Source organism: Eimeria maxima, genomic scaffold (assembly GCF_000499605.1).
Source record: "Eimeria maxima Weybridge genomic scaffold, Emw_scaff273, whole genome shotgun sequence".
Lineage (NCBI taxonomy): Eukaryota > Apicomplexa > Conoidasida > Eucoccidiorida > Eimeriidae > Eimeria > Eimeria maxima.
In genome coordinates this window covers 1,785-15,000 of record NW_013565581.1, presented here as the reverse complement: position 1 = coordinate 15,000, position 13,216 = coordinate 1,785, and the positions used below count along the sequence as shown (strand labels likewise).

General features: G+C 49.7%; 2 protein-coding genes across 2 annotated transcripts in view; one reads left to right on the top strand and one right to left on the bottom strand.

Annotated features, from left to right (window-relative positions):
- EMWEY_00025710 (hypothetical protein, conserved) overlaps positions 1–3,788 on the bottom strand; it is a gene marked incomplete at both ends in the record, with an annotated part of 8,252 nt that extends 4,464 nt beyond the window's left edge. Inside the window, 7 exons of the mRNA XM_013481102.1 lie at positions 1–138; positions 313–1,097; positions 1,675–1,703; positions 1,933–2,072; positions 2,330–2,626; positions 2,780–2,980; positions 3,078–3,788. The exon at positions 1–138 is cut by the window's left edge and continues 589 nt beyond it. Coding sequence (XP_013336556.1) covers positions 1–138; positions 313–1,097; positions 1,675–1,703; positions 1,933–2,072; positions 2,330–2,626; positions 2,780–2,980; positions 3,078–3,788 — 2,301 coding nt within the window. The remainder of the gene's footprint in view (positions 139–312; positions 1,098–1,674; positions 1,704–1,932; positions 2,073–2,329; positions 2,627–2,779; positions 2,981–3,077) is intronic.
- Positions 3,789–11,085: 7,297 nt separating this feature from the next.
- Positions 11,086–12,207, top strand: EMWEY_00025700 (mitochondrial import inner membrane translocase TIM44, putative; the record flags this gene model as incomplete). Its single annotated transcript, XM_013481101.1, has 1 exon — positions 11,086–12,207. One exon carries the CDS (start codon positions 11,086–11,088, stop codon positions 12,205–12,207), a length of 1,122 nt encoding a protein of 373 aa, XP_013336555.1.
- Between the last annotated feature and the right edge of the window lie 1,009 nt (positions 12,208–13,216).

Below are 13,216 nucleotides of genomic sequence, written 5' to 3'. Positions count from 1 at the left end.
CTGGCCATGCTGCTGCTGCTGCTGCTGCTGCTGCTCCTGCTGCAGTGCTCCCCTCTGATTTAGTAAGAAAATAATGCTGCGGCGCATGAAGTCTCTGCATACAGCCGGCAGCTGCTGCCGCAGCTGCAGCAGAGCCTTCTGCAGCAGACCCAATGCTAGCAGCAGCTCTAGTGCTGCACTTAGTGTTGCTGCTGCCTCGGCCTCCCTGCACACACGCTGAGCAGCAGCAGCAGCAGCAGCAGCAGCAGTGTGCATTAATAGACGAGAGAGAAGAATTCCTGATTAGCAACAGCAGCAGCAAACGCGACTTACTTCTTCCCATGCAAATCCTGCATTACGCCTGCGTCGCCTCTGCTGCTGCTGCTGCTGCAGATGCCGCTGCCGCTGCTGCTGCTGCTGCTGCTGTTGTTGCAGATCCTGTGGCTCCTCATCTAATCTATATGCGCCTGCCCATTCATGAGCGAACTGCCCATACACCTGAACAGATAACTCCTTAAAGAATGCAGCAGCAAAAGGAGGAGACACCCCAACCCACACGCTGTCTTGCTGCTGTTGCTGCGGCTCCGTTGCTGCTGCTGTTGCTGCAGCTGTTGCTGCAGCTGCTGCAGCTGCTGCAGCAGCAGCTGCTGCGGCGGCAGCATCATTATCAGTAGCAGGATGGCCTGCAGCAACGTCTGAAGAGTTATAAGCTGCCGCCGCTGCTGCTGCTGCTGGCGGCAGCAGCAGCAGCAGCAAACCAGAAGCAGGGTTGTATAATGACCGTTCCTCCAAGACTCCCGGCAGCAGTGTCCACCGCAGCGCATACCAGCCTGCTGCTGCTGCTGCTGCAGGCGTTGCTGCTGCAGCAGGCATTGCTGCTGCTGCTGCTGCTGCTGCCTCTGGGGGAAGGTAGCAGCAAGGTCGTGCGGCCATCAGGGTGCGTGACAACAGATTCTCCGCCCCTGCTGGATCTGTACCAGCACCAGCAGCAGCAGCAGCAGCAGCTGCTGCTGCTGCTGCTCCAGGTGTCTCCTCTCCTTGCTGCACCGGAAAGAAATACCTTAATGACTCAGACACAAACGCCGATTGTGTTGCTGTCTTTAGGCGCTGACGATCCTCTGTACAACAAGAAGCAGCAGCAGCAGCAGCAGCAGCAGCAGCAGCACCAGCACTTGAGACGCAGTAGACGTCACGCAGCAATAAGAGCCAAGCAGCAGCAGCCAAGCAGCAACAAAACCAGCAACAGCCAGGCAGCAGCAGCAACAGCAGCAGCAGCAGCAGGTGCATATTTACGTTCTGTTTGTGCCTGATATTGTTTTGCTGCTGGTATGCGCAGCAGATCTGCTGTCAGCAATTCATCAGCATTATGCAGCAGCAGCGCAGCAGTTCGCCATTCGCGCAGCTGCAGCAGCAGCGGCAGCGAGGAGCAAAGGGACCCTAAGGATTGGAGGGACTCCAGCTGTCTGTACAGTACACATTGCTGCTGACGCTCCCTGCAGCAGCAGCCGCAGCAGCAACAGCAACAGCAGCAGCAGCAGCAGAAGCGGCATACAATAAATGAAGATAAAGTCAAGCAGAAAGACGCAGCAACTGCACCAACAGCTGCAGGTGCTGCAGCAGCAGCAGCAACAGCAACAGCAGCAGCAGCAACTACGAACTTGGATAGTCTTAAGATCTTTAGGCCAAGACCCACACCCCGAGATCGAATCTGCTGCAAATCCTCCCTGCAGCAGCAGCAGAAGCAGCAACAGCAGCAGCAACAACAGCAGCAGCACCAACAGCAGCAGCAGCAGCAACAGGAGCAGCAGCAACAACACACAAAATAGCACCATAGACGTCTTCCTGCTGTCGCTGCTACTGGTACTGTTACTACTGGTACTAGTGCCGGTGCTGCTGCTTCTACTGCTGCTGCTGCTGCTGCTACTGCTGCTGCTGCTGCTGCTGTTAATTTACCTGAGTTTATGGCATGTATAGATAATTTGCTGCGCTTGCTGCTGCATGCGGTAAATATTTTGTATAGAAGAAGCAAAGAAAGAAAAAGGAGGAAAAAGAGACACTAAGCCGGACTCTACCTTATCTAACCAATCCGATAACTGCAACACAAACCCTAAACCCTAAACCCTAAACCCTAAACCCTAAACCCTAATCCTTAATCCTCATAAACCCTAAAACCTCATAAATCCTCATAAACCCTAATAAACCCTAAACCCTCATACACAGTAAACCCTCATAAACCCTAAACAATAAACCCTCATAAACCCTACTCACGACTCCACCACCTTGTCCTGCTAGTCTGTCAGCTACCGTAAACCCTAAACCCTAAACCCTAAACCCTATTTTTTTTTTTTACTTTTTCTAGTTGGTTAGGCATATCTTGAGGGTCCATAGAAAGGAATTCGGAGACATCGAAGGAGGACTCAAAGAAAGTTGCTGGTATCTCCTGCTGCAGTTGCTGCAGTTGCTGCTGCTGCTGCTGCTGCAGCAACTCGCTCTGGTGCTGCTGCTTCTCTTTCTCCTCTGGAGGTAACGAAGAAGACACGCTGCTGCTAGCCAGCAGCAAATCAAAGGCAGGATTGCTGCGCCTGCACCTGCTGCTGCTGCTGCTGCTGCTGCTCTTGCTGCAGTTGCGTTCGAAGCGAACAAGATCCTGAGCAGCAGCAACAGCAGCAACAAGAACAACAGCAGCAGCAGATAGGCAGCAGCAGTCTGGTACTGCTGCAGTAACACTCGATTTAGGGTTTATAAGGGTTTAGGGTTTACGAGGGTTTAGGGTTTAGGGTTTAGGAGTGCAGCAGCTAACCTCCCCTAAAGAAGCAAAGAATGGCTCGAACTCCTCCTCTGTCCTGTCGCGCTGCTGCTCCTCTTGCTGCTGCTGCTGCTGCTGCTCGCTACCCAGCAGCAGCGGCAAGAAGCTGCTGCTGCCGTCTCCTGTTGCAGTACTGCTGCTGCTGCTGCCTACAGAAAAACTCCCAAAAAGGCCTCCGCTCTGCTGCTGCTGCTGCTGCACACCCACCAGCACACCACACCATTCAAAAACCCTAAACCCTAAACCCTAAACCCTAAACGCCAAACCCTAAACCCTAAACCCTAAACCCTACCTGTAGGCTATAAATAACATTAACAACAGCGCTAATGTTTTGCGCTTTCTCTACTTCTTTTAGATTTCTTTGTTGTGTCTCGGGAGACAGGACCTCAGATATATCTATTATGTCTCTTGCTGCTGCTGCTGCTGCTGCTGTTGCTGCTGATGCTGCTGCTGCTGCTGGTGCTGCTGCTGCAGAAGAGTGCTTCCTTGGTATGTTGTCTTCTGAGTCTTGCAAAGATACAACAGGAGAAGATAAGGAATGACGTCCTCTTCCTGCTGCTCCTGCTGCTGTTGTTGCTGCTGCTGCTGCTCCTGATGGAGACAGCGGAGGGACAGATCTACGCATCCTGTGTTTGCTCTTACCACCACCAGCAGCAGCAGCAACAGGAGTTGCTGCTGCTGCTGCTGCTGCTGCCTCAATAGGAAGTATTCTATAGGGGGTAGAGGCATGGTCAAGCACCACCACGGGGCCTAGCTCCCTGCTGCTGCTGCTGCTGCATGTGCTGCTGGTGCCGCTGCTGTTGCTGCTCAGTGTCGTGCTAGGGCTCCCGCTGCTGTTGCTGCTGCTGCTGCTGTTGCTGCTGCTGTTCTTCTCCTTGCTGAGGAAAGAGAAGGCAGATCTCCCTGCTGCCGGCACTTGCAGCTGATGCAAAACAGGCTGCTGCACCTGCTGCTGCTGTTGCTGCTGCTGCTGCTGCAGCGGGTGTTGGTTCTCGGCCACCATGGGCTGTAGGCGACCCTACTGCGGCCAGGCATGCTGCGCCTGCTGCTGCGCCTGGTGTTGCTGCTGTTGCTGTTGCTGCTGCAGCTGCCGTCGTTTTGTCACAGCACAGGCAGCTGCTGCACGCAATTCTATTGGAAGGCGCGTTGTTGCTGCTGCAGCAGCAGCCGCTGCTGCAGCGTGACTGTTTGCTGCTGCTGTCTTGCTTGCTTCTATGACGGGTTAGGATGTTAGTAGCGATCTGGGTGTACTGGGTCAGCAGCAGCAGCAACAGCAGCAGCAGCAGCAGCAGTTGTTGCGCTGCTGCTGCTGCTTATGTGTTGAGTATAGGGAAGTGTGCTGCTGCTAGATATAAAGAAAAGAGCAGCAAGAAGAATACAGCAGAGGTGTCAAGACACTAGCGAAACAATGCCGTGCTCTTGCTGCTGCCGACCCTGTTGCTGCTGCTGCTGCTGCTGTTGCTGTTGCTGCTGTTGCTGCTGGTGTCGCTGCTGCTGTTGTTGCTAACTGCTAGCTATCTTCGTCGTTATTTTACTCTATATATTATATTTTACTAAAATATGCAGCAGCATATCCGTTTGCATGCGCATATTCGTCGCTGCTGCTGCTGCTGCTGCATCGCGACTGCAGCAGCAGCAGCTACTGCTGTTGCTTGAGTCGCCTTGAGTGCTGCTGCTGCTGGCTGCAGCCACAGCAGCAGCAGCTGCGGCTGCATGCAGCAGCAGCAGCAACAGAGAGATGTGGATCCTTCATTGCCTTTATGGTAAAGTTGTTTGTCACATATAAACAAACGCAGGGAAAAAGGAATTGAGCAGCAGCAGCAGCAGCAGCTGCAGCAGCAGCAGTTGCTCCCGCTCCCGCAAATACCCGCAGCAGCAACCCTGTACGCACAGTACTAGTACTAATAGTAGCAGCTGCAGCAGCAGCAGCAGCAGCAGCAGCTACAGTAGCACTTGCATCTTGCCTCTTTTCTCTTTATATTCCTTATATAGGGCCTCTTAGCTCCTTATCTTGTCTGGCATACAAGCACTTACCTTGCTGCTCCTGCTGCTGCTGCTGCTGCAGCCGCTGTTGTTGCTGATGCTGCTGCGCCTGCCTATTAACAGCAAACAATCATCGTTTTGTCCATAACTAAATATAATTATGTTTTTATTCTTGCTGCTCTAAACCTATACAAGCATACAAACAGCAGCAACCCCAACAGCAGCAGCAGCAGCAGCAGCAACAGCAGCAGCAGCAACAGCAGCAACAGCAGCAGCAGCAACAGCAGCCGCAGGAGGTCCTGTCCTTTCGATTCTTTTTGTATGGCCTCTAGGTAGCCCGTCTTAGGCTCCACAACAGCAGCAGCAGCAGCAGCACCATCAGCAACTGTTGAAGAAGCAACAGCTGCAGCAGCGACAAGGAGCGCTGCAGCAGCAGCAGCAACAGGAAGCAGCAGTAAGCAGTAGCAACAGCAGCAGGAAGTACAGCCATGGCGGCGTCAACCTGCAAAGTATTCGTGGGGCGTCTGCCCCACACCCTAACGGAGGTAAGCCCACTACGATATCCAACAGCAGCAACAGCAGCAACAGCAGCAGCAGCACGTGCTGCTGTTGTTGCTGCTGCTGTTGCTGCTGCTGCTGTCTACTTTCTTGTAGCTGCTGCGTTTGGTGGTATTGCTGTTGTTGCATCCTGTAGGGAATTGTTTCTGTTGCTGCTGTGCATACACTGTGTCTGCTGCTGCTGCTGCTGCTGCTGCAATATATATACATTAGCAGCAGCAGCAGCAGCAGCAGCCTTATGGTGCATCTGCTGCAGCATATCTTAGTGCAATTTTCTCCATTTTTGCTGTTTTTTTTTTTGCTGTTGCCCTCCTCCTGCTAATCTTGCTGCTGTTGGTATTGCTGCTGCTATTGCTGCTGCTGCTGCTGCTGCTGCTGCTGCTGCTGCTGCAGGATGCATTACGTGCAAAGATGCAGGAGTACGGGCACGTGTCTTCGTTATTCTATATGGCGGATCAGCTGCAGCAGCAAACAGGTTGGGCATTTGTTACTTTTTCTTCGCCACAAGAAGCACAACAAGCTGTACAGGCTATTGATGGTACTCTTACCTTTGAGGTCTGTTCCTGCTGCTCCTGCTGCAGCAGCTGCTGCTGCTGCTGCTGCTGTTGGTGGTGCTGGTGCTGCTGCTGCTGCTGCTGTTTTTGTTGCTGATGATGATGATGGGTGTGGTTGCTGATGTTGTGTTGGTTGTGCTGCTGCTGCTGCTGCTGCTGTTGGTGGTGGTGGTGGTGCTGCTGCTGCTGCTGTGTGTCTTTTCGGTGTATTGCTGCTGTTCGTGTTTGTGCTGCTGCTGCTGGTGTTGCTGCTGCTGTTGCTCGTGTAGTGGCCGTATTGGGCCTTTTTGTGTTGTTGCTTCTTGCTGCTGCTGCTGCTGCTGTTGCCTCAGCTGCTGCTACGTCAGCTCTCCGCCCCTATCTCTAGGCCTCGCCTGTTCGTAGCCGTATCTTGCTGCTGCTGCTGCTGTGCTGCTGCTGCTGCTGTTGCTCCTCATCCTTCTCTTGCTGCTGCATGCGGTGCTGCTGCTCCTATGGGCACTTGTGCTGCTCTGCTGCTGCTGCACCTGCTGCAACAACAGCAGCTTGTCTCCAGTGGCGCAGAGTCTGCCCGTTGCTGTCCGATCTTTATTGCTGCTTTTGCTGCTGTTGCTGCTGCTGCTGCTGCTGCTGCTGCTGCTGCAGGGGTTTGAGAGTCCTGCTGAGTGCCGCATGGCTAATCAGAAACCAAGTACTGCAGCAGCAAAAAAAGAAGCAGAAAAAAAAGATGCTGCTAATGCCGGTAAACCCTAAACCCTTATAAACCCTAAACCCTTATAAACCCTAAACCCTCATAAACCCTAAACCCTTATAAACCCTAAACCCTCATTAGCCCTAAACCCTCATTAACCCTAAACCCTCATAAACCCTAAACCCTCATTGGCTTCTACCGCTGTAGCACCCGACCCAATTGCTGCTGTTGCTGCTGCTGCTGCTGCTGTTGCTGCTGCTGCTGCTGCAGCACCAGGCCCTAATAGTCCTTGGCAGCAATATTTTACTCATGATGGTCATGCGTATTATTACAATTCACAGACAGGTAACAAAAGGAGACACTTTTTGTCTCCTTTTTGTCTCCTTTTGTCCCCTTTTCTTCTCCTTTTTGTCTCCCTTTGTATCCTTTTCTTTTTGTCTCTCCCTTTGTCTCCTTTTCTCCTTCTTTTTGTCTCCTTTTCTTCTCCTGTTTGTCTCCTCCTCTCACCAGTGTCCCCACGCTGCTGCTGCTGCTGCTGCTGCTGCTGCTGCATGTGCTGCTGTTGCTGTTTTGTTTTTTTTTGCTGCAGGGGTAACGCAATGGGAGCGTCCAGCGGACTTAGACAAGCCTCAACCATCTGCTGCTGCAGCAGCTGCAGCAGCAGCAGCAGCAGCAGCAGCAGCAGCAAGAGCAGCAGGATCAAGGGAGACAGGGTCCCAATTTGGTCCTCCAGGCGCAAATCTTTTTGTCTTTCATATCCCTAGTGATTGGAATGACGTCGATCTTATACAAGTTTGTCTCCTTTTTTTTTTGTCTCCTTTTTTGTCCCTTTTTGTCCCTTTTTTATACCTTCTTTGTTCTTTTTATTACCTTTTATCTTATTCTCCTCTTTTTTTTTATTGTTTTTTGTCTTTTTTATTCTTTTTTATTCTTTTTTATTATCTTTTTGTGTTATTTTATCATAAAAAGAAGAAAAGGAGACACAATGCATGCATATTGTATATCTATCAATATCTCTCCTCTTTCTTCATCTACTGCTGCTGCTGCTGTTGCTGTTGCTGCTGCTGCTGCTGCTGCTGCTGCTGCTGCTGCTGCTGCAGCACTTCCAACACTTTGGAGACATTGTCTCCGCTCGTATCCAAAGAGACGTTGAAGGAAGAAGTCGCGGATTTGGATTTGTTAGCTTTTCTGATCAGACCTCGGTAACCTGCTGCTGCTGCTGCTGCTGCTGCTGCTACTGCTGCTGCTCTTGCTGCTGCTGCTGCTGCTGTTGTTGTTGTTGTTGTTGCAGGTGGTGGTGGTGGGGGTGCAGCTGTTGCTGCAGGCGGTAGGGTTGCTGCAGAGGGTTTATTTGCTGCTGCTGTTGTAGGATCTGTGCTTCTTGTGGGGTATACATATGTCTTATATCTGCTGCTGCTGCTGCTGCTGCTGCTGCTGCAGGCCGTGCATGCAATTCGTGGCATGCATGGCTTTTTAGTTGGAGGGAAACATCTAAAGGTCCAACTTAAGAAAGGAGAAGATTTACGTCTTACCCCTGGTTAGTATACACTGTCTCCTTTTTGTCTCCTTTTTTTTTTGTCTCCTTTTTTGTCTCCTTTTTGTCTCCTTTTTGTCTCCTTTTTTGTCTCCTTTTTGTCTCTCTTTTCCTCTCCTTATTACCTATATGGTGTCTCCTTTTGTCTCCTTTTTGTGTCTTTGTTCCTTTCTCTACTACCTCTAGATGTCTCCTTTTGTCTCCTTCTCCCCTGTCTCTTTTTATATCCCTATATATATTATCCTTCTCGTTGCTGCTACTGCTGCTGTTGCTGCAATTGCTGCTGCTGCTGCTGTCTCCTTGTGTCTCCTTTTTCTTATGCTGCAGCACTAAAGGCTTTGATGCCTGTCTCTCATCAGCCAGGAGGAGCTTTCTATGGCGGAGGCCCCTCTGTTGGTCCCTCTGCCTCGCGATTTACTCCTTATTAATTAAATAATTAATTAATTAATTAATTAAATTAATTAATTAAATTAATTAATTTAATTAATTAGTTGATGTCTTCTTGTTATCCTCTATTTCTTTTTATTTCCCCTTTTTCTTCATGTGTTTATATTGTGTCCTTTTGTTCCTTTATTGGGGTGTATAAGTGTCTCCTTTTCTATAAAAAGGAGACACTTATACACCCCAATTACTTACATGCATGCATGCATCTCCTTACACCTCTAAGTCTTTGGCTAAGTGCGCTGTATCTGCTGCTACTGCTGCAGCAGCAGTAGCTCCTGCTACTGCTGCAGCAGCAGTAGCTCCTGCTACTGCTGCAGCAGCAGTAGCTCCTGCTGCTGCTGCTGTTGCTGCTGACATTGAGGACCTGTATGGCATTCATAGGTGAACAACGAAGGATGCATAAGAATGCATGCCTTCTTTACGAGCTGCAGCAGCAGCAGCAGCAGCAACATTAGCTGCAGCAGCAATAATAGCTGCTGCTGCAGCAAGAGTTTCAGAAACAGCAGCAGCAGCAACAGCTGCTGCTGCAGCAACAGCTTCAGCAACAGCTGCAGCAGCAATACCTGCTGCAGCGATAACATTTTGCTGCAGCAATAACAGTTGCTGCAGCACAAAACAGCTGTAGCAGCAACAGCAGCAGGAGCTGCTGCTGCTGCTGCAGCTGCAGCAAACGGCGTAGCATTGAGGACTCTTTATGAGTATAGCCAACGCAGATGATGCCTTATATAAGAGACAACATACAAAAGGAGACAAAAAAGGAGACACATAAAAAAGGAGACAAAAAAGGAGACAAAAAAGGAGACAAAAGGAGACACATAAAAAGGAGATAAAAGGAGACACATAAATAGGAGACAGGAGGAGACACATAAATAGGAAAGAAAAGGAGACACATTAATAGGAGGCAAAAGGAGACACATAAATAGGAGACAGGAGGAGACACATAAATAAATAGGAGACAGAAAGAGACACGTACAGGAGACAAAAGGAGACACATAAATAGGAGGCAAAAGGAGACACATAAAAAGGAGACAGAAGGAGACACATTAGAGGGGAGGGCATTAGAGCGTAAATAGGGGACAAAAGGAGACAGGAGGGGACACACAAATAGGAGACAAAAGGAGACACATAAATAGGAGACAAAAGGAGACATGTAATCTGTCTCTTTAGGGGCATATAAACCCTAAACCCTAAACCCTAAAAAAGGGTTTTATAGGATAGTTAGTGTCTCCTACATTTTTGTCTCTATAGAGAGAGGGAGGCCAATAACACCAACAGCATTAGGGTCTAGGGTTTACGAGGGTTTAGGGTTTGAGGAGAAGAGTTGTCCCCTCTTATTAACTGCTGTTGCTGTTTGTATTGTTGCTACATGTGAGTGCAGCAGCAGCAGCAACAGCAATAACAAGATCGCTAGCAGCAGCAGCAGCAGGCATAACAAGAGCAGCAACAGCAGCAGCAGCAGCAGCAGGGGCATCTGCACCCGCTGCTGCAGTAGGATAGCATGAATGGCAGCAATTGTTAATAGGAACATCCCTGCCGCTGCTGCTGTTGCTGCTACTATTGCTGCTGCTGCTGCTGCTACTGTTGCTGCAGGAATTGTTTTGGCCTGGGTAGTCGCAGCAGCAGCAGCAGCTACTGCTGCTGCTGCTGCTGCTGCTGCATTGTCTGTCTCAGCAGCAGGTCTGCCTAGACCTGCTTCTTGTGTATATATCTATAGTGTCTCCTTTATGTCTGCATATATAAAGTGTCTCCTTTTGTGTCTTTATAACTGTCTCCTTACTTCGGGTGTATAGGCAGCTACCTGTCTCCTTTATTAAATAAATATATTAATTAAACAAAAAAGTGTCTCCTTTCTCCCTTTAATTAAACATTTTATTATATTTTAGCTAGCTGTTGTTGCTGCTGCTGCTGCTGCTGCAGCAGCAGCAGAAGCTCACGCTGCAGCAACTGTAATGACGCTGCAGCAACTGCAGCAACAGCAGCAACGGTAAAGCAGCAAGAAGCAAAACCCTAAACCCTTATTTTATCATATACAATATTGTCTTCTATATAAAGAAAATTCTTCTTAACTCTAAACCCTAAACCCTAAACCCTAAACCCTAAACCCTCTTGTAGTGAGGCACATGCTGATTGCAGCAGCCCCGATGCTCAGCCCCACAAAATCTAATCTTCTTCCTGTCTAGGGTTTAGGGTTTAGGGTTTAGGGTTAATTTAAAAGGTTTTAGGGTTTAGGGTTTGCAGCTGTAGCTGCATTTATACGCTACTTTATTATCTACACGACGAAGCCCGCAGACCGCCCCTACAGGGTTTAGGGTTTAGGGTTTAGGGTTTAGGGTTTAGGGTTTAGGGTTTGTTCTTCTATAAACCCTTTTCCTTATTGAAGGTAGAAGTCGCCATCTTCTGCCTCTATCCTAAGTGTACTCAACCCTAACTTAGGGTTTGTAGCAGATGCCCCTAGGGTTTAGGGTTTAGGGTTTAGGGTTTAGGGTTTAGGAAAATGTCTCAGGGTTTACCACCAGCAGTCCGACGGGCTGCATGCAGAGCCTTTAGGGACTCAAGCATGGGGTCTCATGGTTTGCTGCTGCAGCAGCTGCTGCAGCAGCCGTTGCTGCAGCAATCCGCTGTACAGCAGCAGCTTATGCGGCAGCGGCGAGTGCTGCAGCAGCCATTGCTGCAGCAGCTGCTGTTGCTGCAGCAGCAGCAGCAGCAGCAGCAGCATTGCCAGCAGAGGCTACTAGCCCATCCTTCCCGTGCTGCTGGCTTACCCCGTACCTTCAGCACAACCAGCAGCAGCAGCAGCAGCAGCAGCAGCCACAGTGGTGGTGCTGGTAGGCAGCAGAAGCAGGATCAGCAGCAGACGGGTCGTCATACGCACCGCCACAACAGCAGCAGCAGCAGAAGCAGCAACAGCAGCAGCAGCAGCAGCGGCAGCAGCAGCAGCTTTATACGTATGGTACTAAACCAGGTGCAGCAAGACCTGCATGCAAACCCTGAGCTGCAGCGAGCAGTAGATGAGCTAAGGGCCTCTGCGCTGTCTAGACAGACCCAATCAGTAGGGAGTAGGCTGCAGGGAGCAGCAGCAGCAGCAGCAGCAGCAGCAACAGAAGCTGCAGCAGCAGCAGCAAGTACAACACAGCAGCACACCGGACGCGTGCTGCAGCACCTCCGCAGCGTGCAGCAGCAAGTAGCAGCAAAACAGCAGCAACTTAAGGAAATTGCTGCTAAGAATGCTGCATGCAGAGCTATAGGGAGACACAGCAGCAAACTATTTAGTGGTGTTTCTGCTGCTGCTGCTGCGCTGCAGCAGCTAGCAGCAAAAGCAGCAAACTTATTTACTGAGGAACCTGTTGCTAAGCAAAAAGCTGCACAATGGAGACAGCATATGGCTATAAGACGCTACAAGCAGCAGCAGCAGCAGCAGCAGCAGCAGCAGCAGATGGCTGCAGCCACCAAGGAGGAACATGACCAGCAGCAACAGCAGCAGCAGCAACAGCAGCAGCAACAGCAGCAGGAGGAGGAGACAGAGGAAGAAAAAAAGGAGACAGCATTAGTCCTATCTAACGAGACAGCCTGGGATCGATTTGGATCCCGTCTAAGAGACATGCCCTTCTTACAAAACTTCTTTGGTAAGCAGCAGCAGCAGCAGCAGCAGCAGCAGCAGCAACAGAACCAGGAGCAGTAGTAGAAACAGCAGCAGCAGCAGCAACAGAACCAGGAGCAGTAGTAGAAACAGCAGCAGCAGCAGCAGCAGCAGCAGCAATAGGAGCAGCAGACCCCTGCTACACCTATAAAGGATCCGCAGTATAGTGCAGCAAACGAGCTGCAGCAGAAGTTATTACACCAGCAGCAACAGCAGCAGCAGCAGCAGGAACAGCAGCAGCAGCAGCAGGAACAGCAGCAGCAGCAGCAGGAACAGCAGCAGCAGCAGCAGGAAAAAATATGTGTGTCTATTTGCATGCAGAGAATCCATTAGTTGGTAATTTATTTAAGGAGACAGAAATTGCTGCTGCTATAAGAGAGATGAAGACCATCGATCCTTCTTTTAGGTGTCTCCTTTTATACACCAATTCTCTCCTTTTTTTTTGTCTCTTTTTTTTTGTCTCCTTTTTTTTTGTCTCCTTTTTTTTTTGTCTCCTCTTTTAGGTGTCTCCTTTTATACACCAATTCTCTCCTATTTTTTGTCTCCTTTTTTTTGTCTCCTTTTTTATTTTTTTCTTTGTCTCCTTTTTTTTGTCCCCTCTTTTAGGTGTCTCCTTTTATACACCAATTCTCTCCTCGCTTTTTGCCTCCTTTTTTCTTTGTCTCCTTTTTTATTGTCTCCTTGTTTTTATTATTATAGTCTCCCTTTTTTATTTTTGTCTCCTTTTTTATTGTCTCCTTTTTTATTGTCTCCTTTTTAATTATCTTCCTTGCTAATTCTCTTCTGCTGCTGTTGCTGTTGCTGCTTCTGTTGGTGCTGCATTTGCTGCTGTGCTGTTTCTGTTGCTGTTGCTGTTGCTGCTGCTGCTGCTGCTGTTCCTGCTGCTGCTGCTATGCTTCATGCCCTTGCCACATCTACGACCCCCAACCAATCCATACCTCATTGCTGCTACTGCTGTTGCTGCTGCTGCTGCTGCTGCTGCTGCTGCTGCTGCAGGTTATCGGAGTTACACGAGCTAGTACAGAGTGTAATTGCTGAGCAAATTGTTAGT